The sequence below is a fragment of the Artemia franciscana genome, chromosome 7, assembly GCF_032884065.1.
Source record: "Artemia franciscana chromosome 7, ASM3288406v1, whole genome shotgun sequence".
Classification (NCBI taxonomy): domain Eukaryota; kingdom Metazoa; phylum Arthropoda; class Branchiopoda; order Anostraca; family Artemiidae; genus Artemia; species Artemia franciscana.
In genome coordinates, this window is record NC_088869.1 from 4,291,548 (window position 1) to 4,317,231 (window position 25,684).

Sequence of the window (25,684 nt, forward strand, 5' to 3'; positions counted from 1 at the left end):
TGCTAGTAATAGGTTTACTATAGGCGGAGATATTCAACGCTAAGGTAACAATCGTCTTCATAAAGAAGAAAATGAATAAATTTTTGTTTAAGAAAGGTTGTACGACGACTGTAAAAGAAGGAGAGGAGGGTTTTGTCGAAGTTTGCTCAAGAGCAAAAATGTATATTTTTTAGTTCAAATTCTCTGTTCACTACTTCAAAACACCCTTTTGAAATGCTCCATATTTTGGATATTGTATCAGTTCTTGGTAATCTTGAACGGGCTCCTAATTCTTCGGTTATGATCTATTTTCCTTCGTGAAGTGCAGCGAATGAAGTAATGCCCGTATTTCAAGACCAGAAGTTTTCAAGAACTTATTATTTAAAAGGAAAGCTAAGACCAATCCTTCCGAAATTGTTCCTCAACTAATTCCACCCGAAAAATCCCTCTCCTCCCTAGGAAAATTCTCCCTCGGAAACATCCTTCCTGTAGACAATTGTATCTTTTGAATAATTCCCCCGGGAAATCCCCCACGCTGGCAATCACCCTCTCGAAATTCTCCCGATATGTGAAATTGAGCAGCCAGAGGAAAGAAAGACCAATAAAAATAATGAAATAAAGAAGGGACTCTGGAATATTCTACCTATATTCAAAAAATACAGGTATAATATGTGGTACACAATGAAATAGTTCGTGGTAAAGAACTGTAGTAAGGAGCAACCCGGCTCAATAGTAACCAAAACTCTAAAAAATGGAATTTTAATACCAATAGCTATATCAAAAGAATCGCATTTTAATGCCGGTTTTAAATTAAGTTCCATCAAGTTTAGTCTTACCCAGCAAAAGTTGCGAGCCTGAGAAAATTTACCTTATTTTAGAAAATAGAGGAAAACACCCCCTAGACATCTTAAAACGTCTTTAAAACGTCTTTTCGTAACGAAAATCACACCATCGGATTCAGCGTATCAGAGAACCCTACTGTAGAAGTTTCAAGCTCGTATCTACAAAAATGTGGAATTTTGTATTTTTTGCCCGAAGGCAGATCACGGACGCGTGTTTATTTGTTGTTTTTGTTTTTTTTCTCCCAGGGCTGATCGTATTGAACCAGTGGTCCTAGAATTTGGCGAGAGGGCTCATTGTAACGGAAATGAAAAGTTCTAGTGCCCTTTATAAGTGACTAAAAAATTGGAGGGCACCTAGGCCCCCTCTCACTCTAATTTTTTTCCCAGTCACTGGATCAAAATTATGAGATAGCCATCTTATTCAGCATAGTCGAAAAACCATATAACTATGTCTTTGGGGACGACTTACTCCCCCAGAGTCCCCGTGGGAGGGGTTACAAGTTACAAACTTTGACCAGTGCTTACATATAGTAATGGTTATTGGGAAGTGTACGGACGTTTTCAGGGAGATTTTTTGGTTGGGGGACGGGTTGAGAGGAAGGGGATATGTTGGGGGAGCTTTCCATGGAGGAATTGGTCATGGGGTGAAGAAAATTTCCATGAAGGGAGCGCAGGATTTTCTAGCATTATTTAAAAAAAAAAAAAAATAAATATGAAAAAGGTTTTTCAACTGAAAGTTAGGAGCAGCATTAAAACTCAAAACGAACAGAAATGATTATGCATATGATGGGCTCACCTCCTTCTAATATCTCACTCTTTACGCTAAAGTATTTTTAGTAATTCAATTATTTATTCTGCGGCCTTTGTGATTCAGGGGTCATTCTTAAGGAATTGGGACAAAAATTATTTTTTTTCCCAAATATAATTTTTCTTCAACTGAAAGTAATGAGCAGTATTAAAACTTAGACGACCATAAAATAATACGTATAAAAGGAGGTTCGTCTCCTGCACACTACCTTGCTCTTTACGCTAAAGTATTTTTTAGTAATTTCAACTATTTATTCTACGTTCTTTGTGATTCATGGGTCACTCTTAAAGGTTTGGTGCAAAACTCAAGCTTTAGTGTAAAGAGGGAGGTATTGACGAGGGGGCGAACCCCCTCATATACGTAATAAAATACAGAAATATAGAAGTTTGTTACGTAAGGTAACTCGTAATGCACTTATTTATTACTAACAATTAATAATTAATTGTTCATGAAATAATCATTCATGTGCGGAGAGCCAAAATAAAAACATGCATTCATTCATAAACATCAAGTAAGTAATCAACTTAAGTAAGGAGCGACTTTAAAACTTAAAACGAACAGAAATTATTTCGTATATGAAAGGGGTTGTTCCCTTCTCAACGCCTCGCTCTTTACGTTAAAGTTGACTATTTGTCACAACTCTACTTTTTAAAACAATAAAAATTTTAGTGTAAAAAACGAGGCGTTGAGGAGGGGACAACCCCTTTCATATACGACATAATTTCTGTTCGTTTTAAGTTTTAATGTCGCTCCTTACTTTAGTTGAAAAAACTTGTTTTTTTATTATTTAATATCCTGTAGGATATATTTTTATATTTCTATTTCTTTTCTTTTTTTTCTTTTCTGTTTTATTTTTGGGAAGCTAGGATCTGAGTCATAATAGCAGGGCGAGAGAAATGTTAAAGAAAATAACTTACTTGCTGATTTGAAAATAAGGAGCTGTATCCATTTTAAGCTTGCTTGGTTCTGGCTTGAAGTTCAACTCCCTGCTATTTAAAATAAACTAAAAAAAACTGGAAATGTCCATTAAAGTTGCTTCAGACAAGAAAATACTCTCATGTACGCCTAGCGGACGCGTTCTCGATCGCGTCTACCGGTATAATTTGGTATAGGTGTTGGTTCCATACAAGGTTCACTGGAATTAATTACTTGTACTTCCTAGTCCCAGCCTGCATCTCTCTGCACTTCCATCTCAGTGCAACCCTTCTACAGTTGCAACTAATTTCGTTTTCTCCTAATTATTTTCCTTAACCTTTATCTTATCCTGCTATGATAACTTACCCCCCCCCTCGCCAATCACAGGAAAAAGAATTTAAAAAATAAAAATATAATATTAAATACCATAGGATATTTTACATATTATATTCTACATATTTTCGAAACATGGATAGATTATCACAGAATCCTTCCTTTTTCTTTATTCTTTTTATTGTTTATGCTTTCCCTTAGGCTGCTGAATTTCTCACGGGGGTGGGGGTTTCAAGGGGGTAATTGTCTAGTGGCGGGAATTCTTCTGGGAGAATTATCCACAGGAGGGGTGTTTTCCTTTGGAATTTTCGTCGGGGAAATTTACTGCGGGGGTAATTAGCCAAGAACTTTAAAATTTAAGGAAGTAAAAAAAAAGGTTCTCTTCTCTTTGGATAGAATTTATGGAATATGTTTCGATGTATCTTTTTGTTATTTGATAGGCATGTTCTTAATATTTCTTCAATTATTGTTGTTTGTTATTCATTTATTTTTTAAAATAATCATTGTTTATTCTTTGTTATTCAATTGAAATAGTTTTTGACTCCAAATTGAACCATGTGAAGGGTTTAGTAATTTTGTTCTAAGTAAAGTTGAAAATACCTTGTCCATTGCTTTAAAACGTCCCTTCTGAAGTGCTTTGTAACGTCCCTGGAATTAAATTTTACTTTAAAGCTAATTTTTATTTGAATTTAGTGAATCTGAAGTTGTCTGTTATTGGTGCTCAAATGCGGGCTTCAAAATCCTCAGTTATTGTTTATTTCCTTTAGTGAAGTGCAGTTAACAATATTAAGAGCCTTATTTTCCTTTTTAATGGACGTGGGGTCTTCAAGAAAATTTCCATCAGTGAAGCTGGAGATGCTTTTTTTTTATAGCTTAGAATTACCCATGAAAGTACTATTTAGAAAGAAAGTTAAGAACAACCTTATCGAAATGAAAGAAGAGAGTAAATTCAAGAATTGCTCGGTTCTCTGTGAAGAAAAGCGACCAATTCTTGCTTGGAGTTTGTTACGGGATTTGTTTTTACTTAGTTACAGGGTATTTTATAAATTAAAATTAAATATGCTTTCAAATCTGTAATGAGGGCTTCAATGATTTTTTTTTCTAAGTAAAATTCATAATACTGCGTAGGTTAAGGAAGGAAAAGAGGTAAGTTTGTTGGTTTGTTGCGGAATCAGGAGTTCAGCAAGGTTGTCTCCTATCCCAGTTGATTTTGATTGTTTTGCAGGACTTTTACAAACGTTTTAAGTGTCCTATATTAAATGCTGCCACAATGAATGTATTTTTAGAGGTCTTAAGAGTTCAGGGCCTAAGAATAGGTATGAAAATTAATGTTAACAAGACTAAGTCGTTTAGTATTGTGGGTGATAATAAATGTGAGTGAAGAGATGGATTCTACGTAACGAGATAATCAGTCAGTTGGTTAGCTTGAATTACCTGGGTAGTATTATTTTATTAGTACAAGTGGTAAATGCAGTGAAGTTTTTAGAAAGTACAGCCAAGGCTAAGGCTGCTTTTTTCACAGTTGAAAAAGGTTTAGAAGAATGGAAAGATAATAAACAACAGTTCGAATAGGGATAAATCCTTCTATTAGATAGTAAAAAAAAACAATCAAAAAATATACTGGATATTTCTATCACATGTACAGCGATCATCATCAGCAGAAATACTGAAGCAGAGTTTTTTTTTCACTGTCTAATCATAGGCATTCCCTATTCGAATTGCTATTTATTGTCATGCAAAGGCAGTATGGTCTTCGAGGGAAGATAAGTGTGCGAGCTAAGATTAGAATATTGGACGCCACTTTGATGACGGTAGCAAAGTATGGCCCTAAAATGTGGGCGCTTCAAAAGGCTGAGGAAGTTTCGTTTAATGCTTTCTAGACGAACTGTCTAAGGAAAGTTTTAGATTCGTGCTTGACTGAAATTGTAACAGACGATAAGCTTTATAAAAATTTGGTTTGATTTCACTTTCTAGAGTTAGTATGAAAGAAGGGTAATGATGACTAGGCTATGTTTTACGGATGAAGAATCTTACAGATTGCCATAGATCGTGCTTTTTCCCGTCCATGTGAGGCCAAATGAAAATTTGGTTGTCCTCGAAGGGGTAGATATGGTGTTATAATGAAGCCTTTAAATGAAGTTTAAAGCTACTTAGCCAATCTTGGCTAAATGGTTGGCTTGCTGGGCTGGGAATCCTTTTTCTGAGGGACACGGGTTTGATTTATGGCGTGGCCGGTTATTTGGTTTTGGGCAGGGTCAGTGGCGTAATTCTATAAGCTCAACCAGTGTCGACTCAGCTCTTAATGGGTACCTGCAGAAATCTGTAAAAGACAAACCTCCTGGCTGAAGGACCTCAAAACGGAGATCAACACCGCCGGTTCGGACCTTGAGGTTCTAGTGACGTCTTATTTACTTACTTTATAGGAAGTTGGAACTTTATGAGAAGGGTTTAAGAGTGAAGCTTTGAATATACGAAAGTGGAAAAAGACTGTATGTTGGTATGCTGGCTTTAGGCGGCTTGATACTCAATCAGTTAATACCATTAATAATAGCTGTAATACAATTCAAAATGCTTTATTTAATGCTTTAAAGTTACCCTTTTCAATTGTTGCATACTTCCACTTAAATTTAATTTTATTACTTTTCAAGCTAATGTTTATCCCAATCTAGGAATGCTAAAATTGCTCATTTTTAGTGCTCTGAACCGGCTCTATAATCCCTAGTTATTGATTATTTTCCCTAGTGAAGTGCAGTAAATACTATAAAGAGTCTCGTTTATCATTTTCAAGGATGCAAAGTCGCCCATAAAATTTCGTTTTTTAAATTGAAAATGTCTTTTGTATTGGCTAGAATTTTTCAAGAACGCATCGTTTACAAAGTCGGTTAATAACAGCCTTTCGAAATTATAGAAAATAAAATGGAGAAATGCTCGCCTTTCTTTAAAGAGTACTGAGAGTGTGTTTTGATGTAACTGCGAGCTATAAATAATCATAATAAAATATGCTTCGTAATATTAAATTTTCGTTCTAGTTTTTTTACTCAATTGAATTAAATAGACTCCAAATTCAACAATGAGAAGCTAAATAATTTTTCTTTCCTTTGCATCAAAATACTTCGTCCAATGCTCTAACGCTATCTTTCGAAATCTCTGCTTTTTCGCTTGAATTTAAGCCGCTCGTTTTCGGTGTTCCGAAATGGGCTCGATAATCCTTATAGTTTATTTAGTCTAGTAAAGCGCGTTAAGTACTTTAGAGAGCCTGAAATTCCATTTTTGAGAATGTGAAGTTTCCCATAAAATTTCATTGATGAAGTTGGAAACGCTCTTTCTTATAGCCAAGAATTTCCCAAGAACGCACTGTTTAGAAAAGGGTAATAACAGCCTTTTGAAATTAATGAAGGTAAATGGAAAAAATTGCCTGCTTCTCTGTGAAGGGCGAGTGAATAGACAGTGCGGGTTTTGATTGGACAACGTTGACTTTAAAACAGTGTCTAGTTTGTTTCATTTAAAGTTTTTTGCCCCTTCCTGAAAGAATACTTTTTTTTAACTAGAATTTTGGTAACTATTAGCCGGAGTTGCTTTTGCTAGTAGCCCGAGTTGATACTGTTGACTATTCCAGGGCTGGTTCTAGGAGCACATCTCCCTCCCCGCCTCTCAGAAGGTCAAAAGATGCAATAGTTAAAAGGGAGAAGGAGCAAAAATACCAATTGGGGAGCCCAAGTTTCATTGATACATCCCCATGATTCCTCTTTTTGAAGCACTAATGAGACGAAAATCTCGCTTAAGTTTCATTTTTAGTGATCTTTTAATTGATCTTAATCGTGCCTTATGCAAATATAAGAATTTTGTTTTTTTTTGGTACTTAACTAGGGTACTAGGACTTCTAATTTTGCTTTGAATGAGCCTTCATCTTTATTTTTAGAACCATTGGTTCGATACGATGACCCTAGAAAAAAAAAACACAGCTTTGGGATCCTTCTCTTTGGGACAACTTCAAATTTTACTAATTTGTAGATTGGGGTTTGAAACCCTGTAATGGAAAATCATTCGCCCTTTCGGGGATGTTTTGACCCCTTTTCAAAAATCGCAAAAGTTTTATAATGCTCTTAACTTTTGCTGGATAACCTTAAGTTTAATGAATTTTACATATTTAGAATCACAAGAAAAATTCGACTCTTTTAATATATATTTTGTCGTCAAAACTCTCGTTTTAAGTTTTGATTAGGGGTAGTACGGACCGCTTCTTCCTTGCAGTTTGTTACCACGAACTGTTTTGTAGTGGGATTCTACCGTATAATTTATTGCCTGTTGTAAGGGAAAAAAGTCAACTGCAACATTACAAAATACAAACTCAGAAGGTAACTTGAAAATGCTGAACAAAGTCACATCTTGTGAATGACTGAAAACATTTCCCGCTATCTTCCAGACACAGAGGAAATGCGCATCTAACACGCCGAAAACAGGTCTTAAGAGAATGTGGCGTGCATTTACATTGACTTTCTTCGTGGATCTTTTCTGGTCCAATGTCGAATTAGTTATGTCTCTGTACTGGACGTGGTGTGACGTACCTTAACTTTCTTTTCCACTCTATGGCATTAATATTCAACTCTTCTGCCGAGTATTCATTTTCAGACGAAAGTTAAGATATTTGTGAAAGGCTCATTGAAGTTGATACCCGTGAAATAGTCAAACACTCTACAACGTCTTCATGGAATGCATGTAAAGTCCTGATATAGATTTCTCTCAAATCGTGTCTGTGAACGAAGTACACCGGCTAACTATTGTATACGGCCAAGTCTACCTGTGGAAGACAGGGCACGAAGTCAACTTTCTATTTGGAGGAGATGACTATGATTGCAACTGGTCTACTTTGTTACGCCCTTCTCCGACATATTCTGGCTGTACATACTCGTGTGCCGCAATTGATTCACATCAACATACTCCATTACCTTAATTAAAAATTTTAATTAAGAAGTCTACCGTCACTGCTGCACAAGATGAATTTTTTAGATAAAAAAGAGTGATTGGATCAAAACAAAGGAGAGCAGTTTTGAAAACCAGTTAAAATTCCTTGTATCCAAATACAAATATTTCTATTCCGGCTTTCTATTCCGCAGCATCCTCGGAGAAGTCGTTTGGGAGGCGTTCGCAAAAAAGTTTAATTAGTTCATCCTGACCAATAACTCGGTACTCATTCTGGTCATAACTCAGAATTGGATTTATTTTCCCGGTGAAAATTCCTCTCCTTCAGACACATGCCCTTTTTTTCTGGAGGCTGCTCTTCTGGCTAGTCTTCTAGCCTCAATACTCTCTCCTGAGCTAGACCATACTTCACTAAAGCTTTCTGTGTTTTGGACTGAAAAGCCAATCATCCTTATCATTGTCGTTCGGCCTGTCAAAGTCTAAGGAGACGTTGACAATAGACTCAAAAATCCTGAGAATCTTTCGAGTATCTAGTGCTCTCCGAAGTCTTAAAGGCCCTCAAATGACCTAGTTTTAGAATGAGGAATGATACAACAAACGTAAAAGTAAGGAAGAAAGGAAGTATGTAAAATTAAACAAAGCCAGGGAAAAGGAAGAGAATTATGGCTCGAGAGCTGTGAAACTTCTTCTTCTTATGTGTATGAGGTCTGTGGATCAGTAGGATGTCCATTCACCTCTTAGACATTACAAGAATACCTTCACTGATTATTGAAAGCTTCTGGCAATGTTCCTAGAAAAGAAAATCTGCCGGTTGATAACAAGCAACGTTCTGTTAGGAATAATGGCGTTCTGAAACACCCCCTGACAAATTGCTTTTAAATCACTTTTGCATGTGGTTTATAAATTACACTTTCCTCGCACGGGAACAAACACTTCATAAATATCTGTAGATGTTGCTCTCTATCTAACTGAAATAAAGATGTGGCTGCAGGATGGTTCTCACTCCGAACAATGAAAAATGATGGTTTTGTGCTGCAATTGGCGCACAAATCAATAGACCAAAAAAAAAAAAAACCAACTATTTACTTGTTTGACTATCACTTGCTCTGTTCAACATTACAGATGTTCAGAAATGTGCATCTAAGCCCCGAAAACAAAATACGGAACATAATGGAGCTTTTCTGAAAGTCTGAGTTTTCTGAAAATCTGAGTATCTAGATAATGGAGTGCATTATTGCTAGTCTCTCCGCAATTCCATCTATGAAAGAGGGTACATACCTCAATTCGGTATTGTACATTCGGAGGGTACAGAATTGTATATACGAATTGAGGGTATATACGTTGATTCGTATGAGGGCAATTCGTGGTATATACGAATTGTATATGCGAATTGAGGGTATATACCTCAATTCGGAGGGTACATACTTCAATTCGCTTTCAACTAAGGACATAGTGGCTGAAGGGGTTAAAGAATCTCAATTTTTCCATGAATATTACAATTGAAGCTGGGAATGGTTCCTGCATAGAATTCGTCTTGATGGCTGTGTTCTGTTAACTTGCAAAATGGCTAAAACAATCTGGTTATATATCAAGTTTAGAGGACTAAGCGACAATAGCTTGTCTTTCCTCCCACACCTACTAAAAACTTATTTTGATGATTCGCTCGTAATGTAGACAAATTTGGTCTCCGTCGGATTTCTTTTTATTCGGTCAAAATTTGACAGTCTGCCAAGGAAGCCTTTGGAGTGTTCCGTCTTTTTACTTTCTCTGCTTTTCCAGAATAGTTTTTAATCAAATTTGAGAATTCGTAAATTGTCAATTTCTTTTTTGAATAAATCATCTCCATAATCTTCATTTATTTTTATTACTCATAGCAGAGTGGAGCAAATGCTGTAAAGTACCTCGTTTTCCATTCTGAACTATGTGAAGTCTCCCATAAAATTCTATAAATAAAGGCGAAGATTCTCTGTTCTACTGATTAGAATTTCTAGATCTACTTAAGACATTTGTTGCACCCTCTAGGAGGGACCAGAGCATTTAATAAAAATTCATCAAAAATTCAAGATGCTCTGTTCTACCGATTATTATTTCTAGATTTTACCAAGGACATTTGTTGCATATTATAGAAGGGACCAAAGCATTTTGGAAACATTATTTAATAAGAATTTCATCAATCAGAAGCTCTAGACTTTATTCAGAAGAGCATAATGCCCAAAGAAGTTCCTCAACAAATTTTTGAGCCAAGTAAAAGTAAAATAAAGTCCATAAGACTTGTGACATTTTATCTTTTAGGTTGGCGATGGTAGGCTAGGTTTTTTTTGTACCTTTTACTGCCTTTATGCCACATTTTAGATGAACACCGATATTACTCTAGGGTTGCATATCTAATTCTGGGTATTGTGTGTCGAGGTAGCTCTTCGAAAACAGGGGGTTGAATTTTGAACTGTAAACCCCTACTTAAATCAAAGTGACTTGCATTAAAAGGAAGAGCTTTTAGCAAAGTTCAGTGGTTTTTCAACCTCAAGTAATTTCAAATTCAACATAGAGCACAGGCTTTCCACAACGAAAAATTAAAACAACAATCCCACCCACTCCCTTAATTTACTATTTTATATTTGTTTCAGCCAATCAAAATCCTCCTATGCCCTAGTAACTGACCAATCAAAATATGAACGACTTTATAAGATTACAATTAATTTATGTTGTTCTAAACCTCAAATCGCCAAACATAGCTGAAACGTTGCTCATTTTGAACTGTCTTTAGCCAGATTTTATCTGGCTTCAATTTTCTTTCATTATTTCTAAAAATATAGCATTTCAAGTTAAGACTATGCTATTTTGCTTCAAAACGTAACGCATATTATTTTGTCTCCAATGTGTTTGGCGGTAAAAACAATTGCATTCCGTCTATGATGGTCCCATTTTCACTTACATACTTTACTAAGAATTGTGAAACCACGTCATTTTGTTCCATTATTACTTATAATTATTGCATAATCACTTGCTAGAAGAGCAATTCTCCTAGCTTAAAATATATCAGAGGCGAATGAAAGGCAGACTCGGCGGGATTACTAAAAGTACAAATTTTGGTAACCTATATTTTTACATCAGTAAAACGTGACATTGCCATCCATTTCTTTCTATCATTATACTGTGCCTTTATAATTTTAGATAAAACGATTAACAATTTAGGATGGAGCGTCACATGAAGTAATTACAAATTAAAATTCGTTTTAGACTTTTTTCAAGTATTATGAAATACCACATGGGAAGCGTCCTAAACTGGAGCCATATATGGAGTCGGCTAAAATCAGCAGCAGCAGTAGTTCAGAAGGAATTGAAAACGCCTCTGGTCATGAAATAACCCCTGGTTCGTCGAAAGTTTCCTACCGACACATTTTCAAGAAAGTAAGTCACTTTTGTTGATTTGAATAATTTTAAGGTGTAAATAAGTGTTTTATTGTAATTATGTATATAAAAAAAGTATTACCAGTTTTGTTATGTCTTGTTGCATAGGACATTTATCATCCAAACAAGTCAACGGAATGGTGTAGACTTAGAGTAAAGGGCATCTAGGTAGTCCTCATATAGAATGGATATTGCATTAGAGTTTGGAAATGGCTCATTCGACCTTGAGTTATGAGTGCTTCTTCCCTTTTAATTGCCTAAAAAGATTGATTGCCCCTTCAGCACCCATATGTTAGTGGCCCCTTCTACCCCACATGGCATTCTCAGTGCCCAGTTAACTGCGGAGAAGGAAAAAAAAGATGCGTCGCATACAAACAAAGGGATGTTTCTTGTTGTTCAAGCCAAGGAACTAAAAGTTTCCAATACAGGGTTTATACCAAGAAGATTCAGATGGTGTACTTTTTAGTTCGATCCGATGCCATTTTAAGGGGTTTCACGCTATTTCTTTCGTTACTATGGGTTATGTTCGTCCTTTTCTAGGTTGCAGCTACCGCTGGAACCATGATAAGTTCGAGTACAATTATCCCTGTGACGTCATTCATTTGATTTTTTTTCCAAAATAGGGTTCTAAACTGATTTCCCCAAAGTCTTGATCATAATTAATTATCTTTTTGGGCCATCAAATTTTTGTGTACCAATCTTCAGAAAAAAAAAACACTATCGAACCGTTTTCTAGAAAAACGGCACGGGATTCTGATTAATAGATAATTCTTCTGGGCTTGGTCTGTTTTAGCGGGCGTCTTTTGGCCGAAAAACCTCCTGGGGGTAGGAAGTATGTAGGTGATATAGGATTCATTTACTCAGACAGGAAGGATGGGTTGCATAGACAGGGAGTAGTGTTCATGATGAATAAGGAAGCTGCTAAGTCTTGTTTAGGCTGGGAAGGTATTGATAATTGAATGTTAATCGCTCATTTTATGACTAAAAGCTCAGATTATCGGTTCTAGTAGTATATGCCCCTGTAGAACAAACTGATGGAGGTATTAGTGACTCAGATGAATTTTACTTACAGTTACAGGAGCATATAGACAGGGTCCCAGATAGAAATATGGTGTTTTTATTAGGAGATTTTAACGCCCTTGTCAGTAGAAATAGGGATAGATGGTATCCTAGCCTAGGTAAATTTGATGTAGGTAAAGAAAATAGTAATAGCTACAGGCTCCTGCGATTTTGTAGGCATAACAATCTAGGTATAACTAACACGGTGTTTGGTCATAAAATAACCCATAAGATAAACTGTATTTACGTGACGGTACTACAACAAACCTTATTGATTATGATATTGTCAACCGAAGACTAGCAGGGTCAACTCAAGATACTAGGGTATGTAGGAGTACTGTTATTTATGTTAAAAGTAAAGACCAGATACTTATATCTAATAGCATCTTGGGTTAATTTAAAGCTGAAAGTTTGGAAGGGTAACTACCTCTCGGGAAGTTATGATGTTGGTGGACTCCTGGATGGGAATTAGAGAGAAATTTTCCAGGAATAGTTGAATACTAAACTGGAGAGTTTAAAATTCGACAATGTGGAAGATGGATGGAATAATCTTAGGAAATCAATTTGTGAAGTTGCTGATGGTGCCTTAGGGAAGAAAGTTAGGAGTCCAGTCAGGAATATTAACGAAAAAGTTATCATGTTTAACAGACAGTAGACAGTAGAAGGGGCTTATGCAAGAATTATCTGAGTGATAAATCATATGAAAACAAAAGGAATGTAAAGAAAGTGGAGAAAGTATTAAAATATAATTAAGGAGGTGTGACGTGGAGGCCATGGATAAAATTACCAGGGATATGCAGATAGACGGCATAATAGTAAAATATTGTGCTGGCATGTTAATAAATTGAAAGGGAATAGTTAATTCCGATTTTCCCAGTTTAAGACAGGAACGGGGCCACAATGAGTGATAAGGAAAGAGTTGAAGAGAGATGAGCAGAACATTTTGAGAATGTGCTTAACCGAGGTAGAGTATCAGGAAAAGATATAGAGGAAAATAAAAAAGCTTGTGATACCTCGGATGTGAAGGGAGATTTATTTTGCGATGAAGAATTAGCGACAGTACTAAAAGGAATAAAAAATAATAAGGCCCCAGGAACTGATAGTGTGGTAAATGAGTTTCTTAAACATGGTGGCTCTGAGATTAAAAATAAGTTAATGAAGATTATGATATATCTATATATATAAAAATAAGTTGTTTGTCTGTCTGTCGACTGACGTCATTATAAGGATTGAGCTGTATGTCGTCATGAAGTTATTTGTCGTCATGTTTGTTATGACGATGCTTAGTATATGACGTCATTATAAGTATTTAAGAAAATCGTTCAAAGACAAATTTTAATTGTAAGAAGATCGTTGAAAGAGAAATTTTTAATTGTAAAATGACTGAAGAACCTACAATGGCAACAGCCGAGGAAGCTGCTCAAAGAGTCTATGCCAAAAGACTTGCGGCTGATAGAGAAAGTAAGAAAAGAAAGCGTACTGAGGAATCACAAGACCAGCATGAAAACAGGCTTGCGGCTGAGAGAAAGTAAGAAAAGAAAGCGTGCCGAGGAATCACAAGAACAGCAAGAAAACAGGCTTGCGGCTGATAGAGAAAGTAAGAAAAGAAAGCGTGCCGAGGAATCACAGTTGTCCCTTATTTTTATATATATAGATATATATATATATATAAATAAGTTGTTTGTTTGTGTGTCTGTCTGTCTGTCCGCATATGACATTCTGAATTATTTCATCATATACCAATTCAAAAACGAATGTATTCAAGCTGAAGTAGCTGAGTTGGTAAAGCGTTATGTTCCAGGTTCTAGGTCCGAGAGGTTCCAGGTTCGAACCTTGGCTTTAGCATTAATATAAAAGAAGAAGAAAAACTAAAAAAGGTAAAAACTACAAAAAAAAATTAAAAAGAAAATACTAAAAAAACTAAAAAACGTTAAAAAACTAAAAAAAAAAAAACTAAAAAAGGTAAACTAAGAACTAAAAAAGAAAAAAAACTAAAAAAATAAAAAAAGGTAAAAACTACAAAAAAAACTAAAAAGAAAAAAACACTAAAAACTAATTAAAAAAACTAAAAAAACCAAAAAAAAACTAAAAACTGAAAAAGAAAAAAAAAATTAAAAAAGGAAAAAAGAGAAAAATAAAGGAGAAAAAGAAAACTAAAAACCGGGACACAGGGAATATAAATGACGACCGGGACACTCAAAGATAAATTACAGACCGGGACACAAATGACGACCGGGACACCGGGAAACAGGGAATATATATGACGTCCGGGACGCTCAAAGAGAAATTACAGACTGGGACACTGGGACACAAATGACGACCGGGATACTGGGAATATAAATGACGACCGGGACACAGGGACACAACTACAACGGGGATGCCGGGGGCACAGTGGGATATATAAATGACGACGGGGACGCAGGGAATGTTCGATTAGCAATCACCATCAACAAAGCTCAAGGGCAATCATTAGAATAATGAGGTATAGATCTGAATACGGATTGTTTTTCCCATGGACAATTTTATATTGCATGTTCAAGAGTCGGTAAACCTGACAATCTCTTTATATGCACAGACAATGGGACATCGGGGAATGTTGTATATTCGCAAGTTTTACGTAGTTAAAAACATATCTATATCTATCTATATATATATATATCTATCTATCTATGTAAAAATAAGTTGTCTGTCTGTGGATGTGTGGATCAGGTGACGTCACCTGAAAAAACTGGATCAGGTGACGTCAAAACTGAAAAAACTAAAAAAAGGCAAAAACTACAAAAAAAACTAAAAACTAATAAAAAAAATAAAAAAGCTAAAAAACTAAAAAAACTAAAAAAAGGCAAAAACTACAAAAAAAAACTAAAAACTAATAAAAAAGCTAAAAAACTAAAAAAACTAAAAAAAGGCAAAAACTACAAAAAAAACTAAAAACTAATAAAAAAAATAAAAAAGCTAAAAAACTAAAAAAACTAAAAAAACTAAAAAAAGGTAAAAAACTAAAAAAACTAAAAACTAAAAAAAACTAAAAAAAAAGGAAAAAACTGAAAAATAAGCTAAAATAAAGGTAAAAACCAATAAAAAACTAAAAAAAAAACTGAAAAAACTAAAAAAAGGCAAAAACTACAAAAAAAAACTAAAAACTGATAAAAAAAGTAAAAAAGCTAAAAAACTAAAAAAACTAAAAAAAGGTAAAAAACTAAAAAAGATAAAAAATAAAAAAAAAATAAAAAAAAGGAAAAAACTGAAAAATAAGCTAAAATAAAGGTAAAAACCAATAAAAAACTAAAAAGAAAAAAAGGAAAAAACTAAAAAAAATTTTCATCTAAAAAACTAAAAAAAACTAAAAAAGGGAAAAACTAAAAGAACTAAAAAAGAAAAAAATAAATGACGACACTCAAAGAGAAAGCGACCAGGACAAAAGGAATGTTCGATTAGCAATCAACAAAGCACCGGGACACAGGGAGTATAAATGACGACCAGGACATAAGTAAAAAAAAAAACTATCTATATATATAAAAATAAGTTGTCTGTGGATCTGTGGATCGTGGATCAGGTGACGTCACCTGAAAAAACTGGATCAGGTGACGTCAAAACTGAAAAAACTAAAAAAAGGCAAAAACTACAAAAAAAACTAAAAACTAATAAAAAAAATAAAAAAGCTAAAAAACTAAAAAAACTAAAAAAAGGCAAAAACTACAAAAAAAACTAAAAACTAATAAAAAAGCTAAAAAACTAAAAAAACTAAAAAAAAGGCAAAAACTACAAAAAAAAACTAAAAACTAATAAAAAAAATAAAAAAGCTAAAAAACTAAAAAAACTAAAAAAACTAAAAAAAGGTAAAAAACTAAAAAAACTAAAAACTAAAAAAAACTAAAAAAAGGAAAAAACTGAAAAATAAGCTAAAATAAAGGTAAAAACCAATAAAAAACTAAAAAAAAAACTGAAAAAACTAAAAAAAGGCAAAAACTACAAAAAAACTAAAAACTAATAAAAAAAGTAAAAAAGCTAAAAAACTAAAAAAACTAAAAAAACTAAAAAAACTAAAAAAAGGTAAAAAACTAAAAAAACGGGATACAAATGACGACCGGGACACAGGGAATATAAATGACGACCGGGACACAGGGACACAACTACAACGGGGACACCGGGGGAAACAGGGGGATGTAAATGACGACCGGGACACCGGGACAGGGAATGGTCGATTAGCAATCACCATCAACAAAGCTCAAGGGCAATCATTAGAATCATGAGGTATAGATCTGAATACAGATTGTTTTCCCATGGACCATTATATGTTGCATGTTCAAGAGTCGGTAAACCTGACAATCTATTTATATGCAAAGACAATGGGAAAGCAAAGAATGTTGTATATTCGCAAGTTTTACGTAGTTAAAACCATATATATATATATATATATATATATATATATATATATATATATATATATATATATATATATATATATATCTATCTATATTCACAGGTGGGACATAGGGACACAACTACAATGGCGCGTAACTATTATGGCGCGTAACGACTTACGCGCGCGGGGGGGCTTGGGGGGGCGCGAAGCGCCCCCACCAACTAGGTGTTGGGGTGGCGCGAAGCGCCACCCCAACAGCTAGTATATATATATAAAAATAAGTTGTCTGTCTGTGTGTCTGTCTGTGGATCAGGTGACGTCATGTTTCTGTGTCGGCTGACGTCATGAAGTTAGTTGTCGTCATTTTTGCTATGACGGTGACGTCATTAAAGATATTTAAGACATATATGTTCACGTAGAAATCTATTAATGTTTAAGTTTAAAATGACTGATGAACTTACAATGGCAAACGCCGATGAAGATGCTCAAAGAGTCTATGCCAAAAAACTTGCTGCTGATAGAGAAAGTCAGAAAAGAAAGCGTGCCGAGGAATCAAAAGAACAGCAAGGAAACAGGCTTGAGGCTAAAGAACGCAAACCGCGCAGTTAGATGAAGATCCACCTGGACAGCGAGAGTCAAAACATATCAAAACTGAAAATGATAGCGATGATGATTGGGTTTGGGATTTTGACTTGGATAAGGTCATCAATGCCTACCAGATTTTAGTTAAAAAAAACAAAGGTTCGGCGATATGTATTTCATAGTGAAGCTGAAAAATAAAGAAGAAAAAGAAAACTGAAAAAAGAAAAAAAGTAAAAAACTAAAAAATACTAAAAAGAAAAAACACTCAAAGAGAAATTACAGACCGGGACACAAATGACGACCGGGACAGAGGGAATATAAATAACGACCGGGACACTCAAAGAGAAATTACAGACTGGGATACCGGGACACAAATGACGACCGGGACACAGGGAATATAAATGACGACCAGGACACAGGTATTTAAGAATATCGTTCAAAGACAAATTTTTAATTGTAAGAAGACCGTTGAAAGAGAAATTTCTAATTGTAAAATGACTGAAGAACCTACAATGGCAACGGTACCACCATCGAAGTAGATAACCAGTGGGTTGTTCCATATTCCCCATTAGTGCGAAACGTCAACCCCAAGTCAAATTCGTGCATTGTTTGGCATCATTTTAACAACTTGCTCTCCATCAGCTCCTACAGAGTTATGGGAAAAATATAAGTCAAAAATGTCCGAAGATATACTCCATCGAAAACAGTTAGAGACGTCAGATATGACTTTTGATTTTACATCAGAAATTTATAAATACACTTTAGTTATTATAGAAGATTTGTGCGTACGTATGGCAAACAAACCTCTTCAGGATTTGGGAATGCCTTCACCTAACCGTATCGCTGCTGTTTCGACATGTGTAGAATTGGATCGTGAAAAAAGTTACACTACGAATGATCTATTGTCGTATGTACAAAATAACATTTCCAAGTTAACATCGGAACAAAAAGACATTTATGATACGATAGACTCAATTTCAGGACGTATACAACTACCTGCTGATTTCTGTAATTTAGTGACGTCCAAATATGAATTGATTGAAAAAGTATTTCCGAATATTCTAAAAAATTATAAAAATAATAAATGGCCAAGTGAAAGAGCGATTCTCGCACCCAAAAATATAGACGTCCACGAAATCAACAATATTGTTTTGACCAAGATTCGAGACCAGGCAGTCCTTTACAAGTCAGTCGACACAGTTTTGGAACCAAATGAAGCGGTTAATTATCCATCTGAATTTTTAAATTCCATAGATCTTTCAGGGTTTCCACCACACGTGCTACAACTAAAAATAGGCGTACCAATAATACTTCTAAGAAATATCAACCCACCAAAGCTTTGCAATGGCACGCGACTTGCCGTAAAAAAAACAATGGAAAACCTAATAGAGGCCACAATCTTGACAGGGCCTTTTGAGGGTGAGGCTGTTCTTATTCCTCGCATTCCCATGATTCCAACGGATCTGCCTTTTCAATTTAAAAGATTGCAATTCCCAATTCGATTAGCATTTGCAATCACCATTAACAAAGCTCAAGGTCAATCATTAGAAAAATGTGGTATAGATATTAATACTGATTGTTTTTCCCATGGACAATTGTGCGTTGCATGTTCGAGGGTCGGTAAACCTGACAATCTATTTATATGCAGCGACAATTGGACAGCGAAAAATGTTGTATATTCGCAAGTTTTACGCAGTTAATTTGTATTGTATCTATCTATCTATATAAAAACGAGTTGTGTGTATGCATGTTTGTTTGTTTGTAAAAAGAGCGTTTGCATATGACGTCATTATTAGTACATACGGCTTTGTATATGCACAGACAATGGGAAAGCCAAGAATGTTGTATATTCGCAATTTTTACGTAGTTTAACTCCTGCAGACGAAATGAATGCTTGCCTGAAATTCTAATTTATGGGCACACGTAAAAATATTAAAATTAACTACAAATATGCGTGTCCGATTGCAAAACGATGACTCTGGTCAAACATTTTCAGATCAATTCCTGGCAGTTGGAAACGGAAAGCTCCCAGTTGTGGGAAAGCCAAAAATGTTGTATATTCGCAATTTTTACGTAGTTTGAAACACATATATAAATCTACTAGCTGTTGGGGTGGCGCTTCGCGCCACCCCAACACCTAGTTGGTGGCGCCACCCCCCAACCCCCCCCGCGCGCGTAAGTCGTTACGCGCCATATTAGTTACGCGCCATTGTAGTTGTGTCCCTATGTCCCACCTGTGAATATAGATTATATATATATATATATATATATATATATATATATATATATATATATATATATATATATATATATATATATATGTTTTTAACTACGTAAAACTTGCGAATATACAACATTCTTTGCTGTCCCATTGTCTGTGCATATAAATAGATTGTCAGGTTTACCGACTCTTGAACATGCAACATATAATGGTCCATGGGAAAACAATCCGTATTCAGATCTATACCTCATGATTCTAATGATTGCCCTTGAGCTTTGTTGATGGTGATTGCTAATCGACCATTCCCTGAGTCGCCATCGTCATTTATATATCCCCCTGTGCACCCCGGCGTCCCCTTTGTAGTTATGTCCCTGTGTCCCGGTCGTCATTTATATTCCCTGTGTCCCGGTCGTCATTTGTGTCCCGGTGTTCCAGTCTGTGATTTCTCTTTGAGTATCCCGGGCGTCATTTATATTCCTTGTGTCCCGGTGTCCCGGTCGTCATTTATATCCCCCTGTGCCCCCCGGCGTCCCCATTGTAGTTGTGTCCCTGTGTCCCGGTCGTCATTTATATTCCCTGTGTCCCGGTCGTCATTTGTATCCCGGTGTCCCGGTCTGTATATACATTCGTTTTTTAGTTTTGTTTTTCTCCTTTATTTTTTTCCTTTTTTCTTTTTTTTCTTTTTTAGTTTATTTAGATTTTTAGATTTTTTAGTTTTTTTATTAGTTTTTAGTTTTTTTGTAGTTTTTACCATTTTTTTAGTTTTTTTAGTTTTTTTTTTACTTATGTCCTGGTCGTCATTTATACTCCCTGTGTCCCGGTCGTCATTTGTGTCTCGGTGCTTTGTTGATTACTAATTTATATTATATTTATATTTATATTTTTTATATTTATTAATATTTTTTTAGTTTTCTTTTTCTCTTATTTTTCAGTTTTTTCCTTTTTTTTAGTTTTTTCTTTTTTAGTTTTTAGTTTTTTTTGTTTTTTACCTTTTTTTAGTTTTTTTAGTTTTTTAGCTTTTTTAGTTTTTTTTATTAGTTTTTAGTTTTTTTTAGTTTTTGCCTTTTTTTAGTTTTTTCAGTTTTTTTTAGTTTTTAGTTTTTTGCCTTTTTTTAGTTTTTTTTAGTTTTTCAGCTTTTTTAGTTTTTTTTCTTTTTAGTTTTTTTTTGTAGTTTTTACCTTTTTTAGTTTTTTTCTTCTTTTGTATTAGTGTGAAATAATTCAGACGTCATATGCGGACAAACACGACGTCACTCGACAGACAGACAGACAGACATAACCCACAAACAACTTTTTTTATATATATTTATTCATATTTTTTAGTTTTCTTTTTCTCTTTTATTTTTCAGTTTTTTCCTTTTTTTTAGTTTTTTTCTTTTTTAGTTTTTAGTTTTTTTTAGTTTTTTACCTTTTTTTAGTTTTTTTTAGTTTTTTTTTAGTTTTTTAGCTTTTTTAGTTTTTTTATTAGTTTTTATTTTTTTTTGTAGTTTTTGCCTTTTTTTTATTTTTTTCAGTTTTTTTTTAGTTATTAGATTTTTACCTTTTTTTAGTTTTTTAGCTTTTTTAGTTTTTTTTTTCTTTTTAGTTTTTTTGTAGTTTTTATCTTTTTTAGTTTTTTTCTTCTTTTGTATTAGTGTGAAATAATTCAGACGTCATATGCGGACAAACATGACGTCACCTGATCCATCCACAGATCCACACACAGACAACTTATTTTTATATATATAGATAGATCTATATTCACAGGTGGGACACAGGGACACAACTACAATGGCGCGTAACTAATATGGCGCGTAACGACTTACGCGCGCGGGGGGGCTTGGGGGGGCGCAAAGCGCCCACCAACTAGGTGTTGGGGTGGCGCTTTGCGCCACCCCAACAGCTAGTATATATATATATATATATATATATATATATATATATATATATATATATATATATATATATATATATATATATATATATATATATATATATATATATATATATATATATATATATATATATATATATATATATATATATATATATATATATATATATATATATATATATTCACAGGTGGGACACAGGGACACAACTACAATGGAGCGTAACTATTATGGCGCGTAACGACTAACGCGCGGGGGGGGGGTGCGAAGCGCCCCCACCAACTAGGTGTTGGGGTGGCGCGAAGTGCCACCCCAACAGCTAGTGATTTATAAAAAAGGACGTCATTCATTTGATTTTTTCCCAAAATAGGTTTCTAAACTGATTTCCCCAAAGTCTTGATCATAATTAATTATCTTTTTGGGCCATCAAATTTTTGTGTACCAATCTTCAGAAAAAAAAACACTATCGAACCGTTTTCTAGAAAAACGACACGGGATTCTGATTAATAGATAATTCTTCTGGGCTTGGTCTGTTTTAGCGGGCGTCTTTTGGCCGAAAAACCTCCTGGGGGTAGGAAGTATGTAGGTGATATAGGATTCATTTACTCAGACAGGAAGTATGGGTTACATAGACAGGGAGTAGTGTTCATGACGAATAAGGAAGCTGCTAAGTCTTGTTTAGGCTGGGAAGGTATTGATAATTGAATGTTAATCGCTCATTTTATGACTAAAAGCTCAGATTATCGGTTCTAGTAGTATATGCCCCTGTAGAACAAACTGATGGAGATATTAGTGACTCAGATGAATTTTACTTACAGTTACAGGAGCATATAGACAGGGTCCCAGATAGAAATATGGTGTTTTTATTAGGAGAGTTTAACGCCCTTGTCAGTAGAAATAGGGATAGATGGTATCCTAGCCTAGGTAAATTTGATGTAGGTAAAGAAAATAGTAATAGCTACAGGCTCCTGCGATTTTGTAGGCATAACTATCTAGGTTTAACCAACACGGTGTTTGGTCATAAAATGACCCATAAGATAAACTGTATTTACGTGATGGTACTACAACAAACCTTATTGATTATGATATTGTCAACCGAAGACTAGCAGGGTCAGCTCAAGATACTAGGGTATGTAGGAGTACTGTTATTTATGTTAAAAGTAAAGACCAGATACTTATATCTAATAGCATCTTGGGTTAATTTAAAGCTGAAAGTTTGGAAGGGTAACTACCTCTCGGGAAGTTATGATGTTGGTGGACTCCTGGATGGGAATTAGAGAGAAATTTTCTAGGAATAGTTGAATACTAAACTGGAGAGTTTAAAATTCGACAATGTGGAAGATGGATGGAATAATCTTAGGAAATCAATTTGTGAAGTTGCTGATGGTGCCTTAGGGAAGAAAGTTAGGAGTCCAGTCAGGAATATTAACGAAAAAGTTATCATGTTTAACAGACAGTAGACAGTAGAAGGGGCTTATGCAAGAATTATCTGAGTGATAAATCATATGAAAACAAAAGGAATGTAAAGAAAGTGGAGAAAGTATTAAAATATTAAATAAGGAGGTGTGACGTGGAGGCCATGGATAAAATTACCAGGGATATGCAGATAGACGGCATAATAGTAAAATATTGTGCTGGCATGTTAATAAATTGAAAGGGAATAGTTAATTCCGATTTTCCCAGTTTAAGACAGGAACGGGGCCACAATGAGTGATAAGGAAAGAGTTGAAGAGAGATGAGCAGAACATTTTGAGAATGTGCTTAACCGAGGTAGTGTATCATGAAAAGATATAGAGGAAAATAAAAAAGTTTGTGATACCTCGGATGTGAAGGGAGATTTATTTTGCGATGAAGAATTAGCGACAGTACTAAAAGGAATAAAAAATAATAAGGCCCCAGGAACTGATAGTGTGGTAAATGAGTTTCTTAAACATGGTGGCTCTGAGATTAAAAATAAGTTAATGAAGATTATGATATATCTATATATATAAAAATAAGTTGTTTGTCTGTCTGTCGACTGACGTCATTATAAGGATTGAGCTGTATGTCGTCATGAAGTTAGTTGTCGTCATGTTTGTTATGACGATGCTTAGTTTATGACGTCATTATAAGTATTTAAGAAAATCGTTCAAAGACAAATTTTAATTGTAAGAAGATCGTTGAAAGAGAAATTTTTAATTGTAAAATGACTGAAGAACCTACAATGGCAACAGCCGAGGAAGCTGCTCAAAGAGTCTATGCCAAAAGACTTGCGGCTGATAGAGAAAGTAAGAAAAGAAAGCGTGCTGAGGAATCACAAGAACAGCATGAAAACAGGCTTGCGGCTGATAGAGAAAGTAAGAAAAGAAAGCGTGCCGAGGAATCACAAGAACAGCAAGAAAACTGGCTTGCGGCTGATAGAGAAAGTAAGAAAAGAAAGCGTGCCGAGGAATCACAGTTGTCCCTTATTTTTATATATATAGATATATATAAAATAAGTTGTTTGTTTTTGTGTCTGTCTGTCTGTCCGCATATGACATTCTGAATTATTTCATCATATACCAATTCAAAAACGAATGTATTCAAGCCGAAGTAGCTGAGTTGGTAAAGTGTTATGTTCCAGGTTCTAGGTCCGAGAGGTTCCAGGTTCGAACCTTGGCTTTAGCATTAATACAAAAGAAGAAAAAAACTAAAAAGGTAAAAACTACAAAAAAAAATTAAAAAGAAAATACTAAAAAAACTAAAAAACGTAAAAAACTAAAAAAAACTAAACAAAAAAGGTAAAAAACTAAGAACTAAAAAAGAAAAAAAGAATAAAAAAAATAAAAAAAGGTAAAAACTACAAAAAAAACTAAAAAGAAAAAAAACACTAAAAACTAATAAAAAAACTAAAAAAACCAAAAAAAAAACTAAAAACTGAAAAAGAAAAAAAACTAAAAAAGGAAAAAAGAGAAAAATAAAGGAGAAAAAGAAAACTAAAAACCGGGACACAGGGAATATAAATGACGACCGGGACACTCAAAGATAAATTACAGACCAGGACACCGGGACACAAATGACGACCGGGACATCGGGACACAGGGAATATATATGACGTCCGGGACGCTCAAAGAGAAATTACAGACTGGGACACTGGGACACAAATGACGACCGGGATACTGAGAATATAAGTGACGACCGGTACACAGGGACACAACTACAACAGGGATGCCGGGGGCACAGGGGGATATATAAATGACGACGGGGACGCAGGGAATGTTCGATTAGCAATCACCATCAACAAAGCTCAAGGGCAATCATTAGAATAATGAGGTATAGATCTGAATACGGATTGTTTTTCCCATGGACAATTTTATATTGCATGTTCGAGAGTCGGTAAACCTGACAATCTCTTTATATGCACAGACAATGGGACATCGGGGAATGTTGTATATTCGCAAGTTTTATGTAGTTAAAAACATATATATATCTATCTATATTCACAGGTGGGACACAGGGACAGAACTACAATGGAGCGTAACTATTATGGCGCGTAACGACTTACGCGTGGGTGGGGGGTGCGAAGTGCCCCCACCAACTAGGTGTTGGGGTGGCGCGAAGTGCCACCCCAACAGCTAGTGATTTATAAAAAAGGGGAATTACCTAGCGAGTTTAGGAAAACCTTTATTAAACAATTGTATAAGATAGGTGACAAGAGTGAGTGTGGTAATTATCGAAGCATTAGTCGGGTCTATATAGGTAGCAAATTACTTATTAATATGATACTTTTTAGACTGACAGATGCTGTAGACACAGTTATATCAGAAGAACAGTGCGGTTTTAGAAAATATAGAGGATGTGTTTTTTGAGTCTTAGGTTAATAATTGAGAAGTGTCTGAGTTATCAAACACTTTTAGTCCTCAGTTTTCTAGATTATGAGCAAGCGTTCGATTCTGTTGATTGAATAGCTTTAGCGAAGGTCTTATCCTTGCATGGTATACCAGACAAATACATTAAAGTGATAAGTTCTATGTACGAGAATAACAATGCTGCGGTTAAGGTAGGAAATGAGGTTAGGTGCTGATTTCGTATTAAATCAGGAGTTAAGTAAGTTTGTGCTCTATCACCCTTTTTCTGGATCATTTTGATTGACTATCTTAAAGGCAATGTGAGACCACAAAATCAAATGGGGAGAAATAACTCTCCTGGACTTAGACTATGCCGATTGTTTAAGCATATTTTAGATGTGTTCTAGGAAAATGAATTATCTTAGAGGTTTTGCGAGATGAAAAGGTGACATTGGGTAACGAAAAGGTTGATCAGGTGGACAGCTTCACTTACCTTGGTAGTATAATTAGTAAAGATAGTGGGATCAGTGAAGATGTTAAAAGTAGAATAGTCAAGTGTTTTTTCACAGTTAAG

At 34.9% G+C, this 25,684-nt stretch overlaps 1 protein-coding gene across 1 annotated transcript in view; it reads left to right on the top strand.

Moving 5' to 3' along the window:
* LOC136028755 (equilibrative nucleoside transporter 1-like) overlaps positions 1–25,684 on the top strand; it is a 166,061-nt gene that overhangs the window by 71,319 nt on the left and 69,058 nt on the right. The window contains exon 8 of the mRNA XM_065706640.1: positions 11,035–11,205. Coding sequence (XP_065562712.1) covers positions 11,035–11,205 — 171 coding nt within the window. The remainder of the gene's footprint in view (positions 1–11,034; positions 11,206–25,684) is intronic.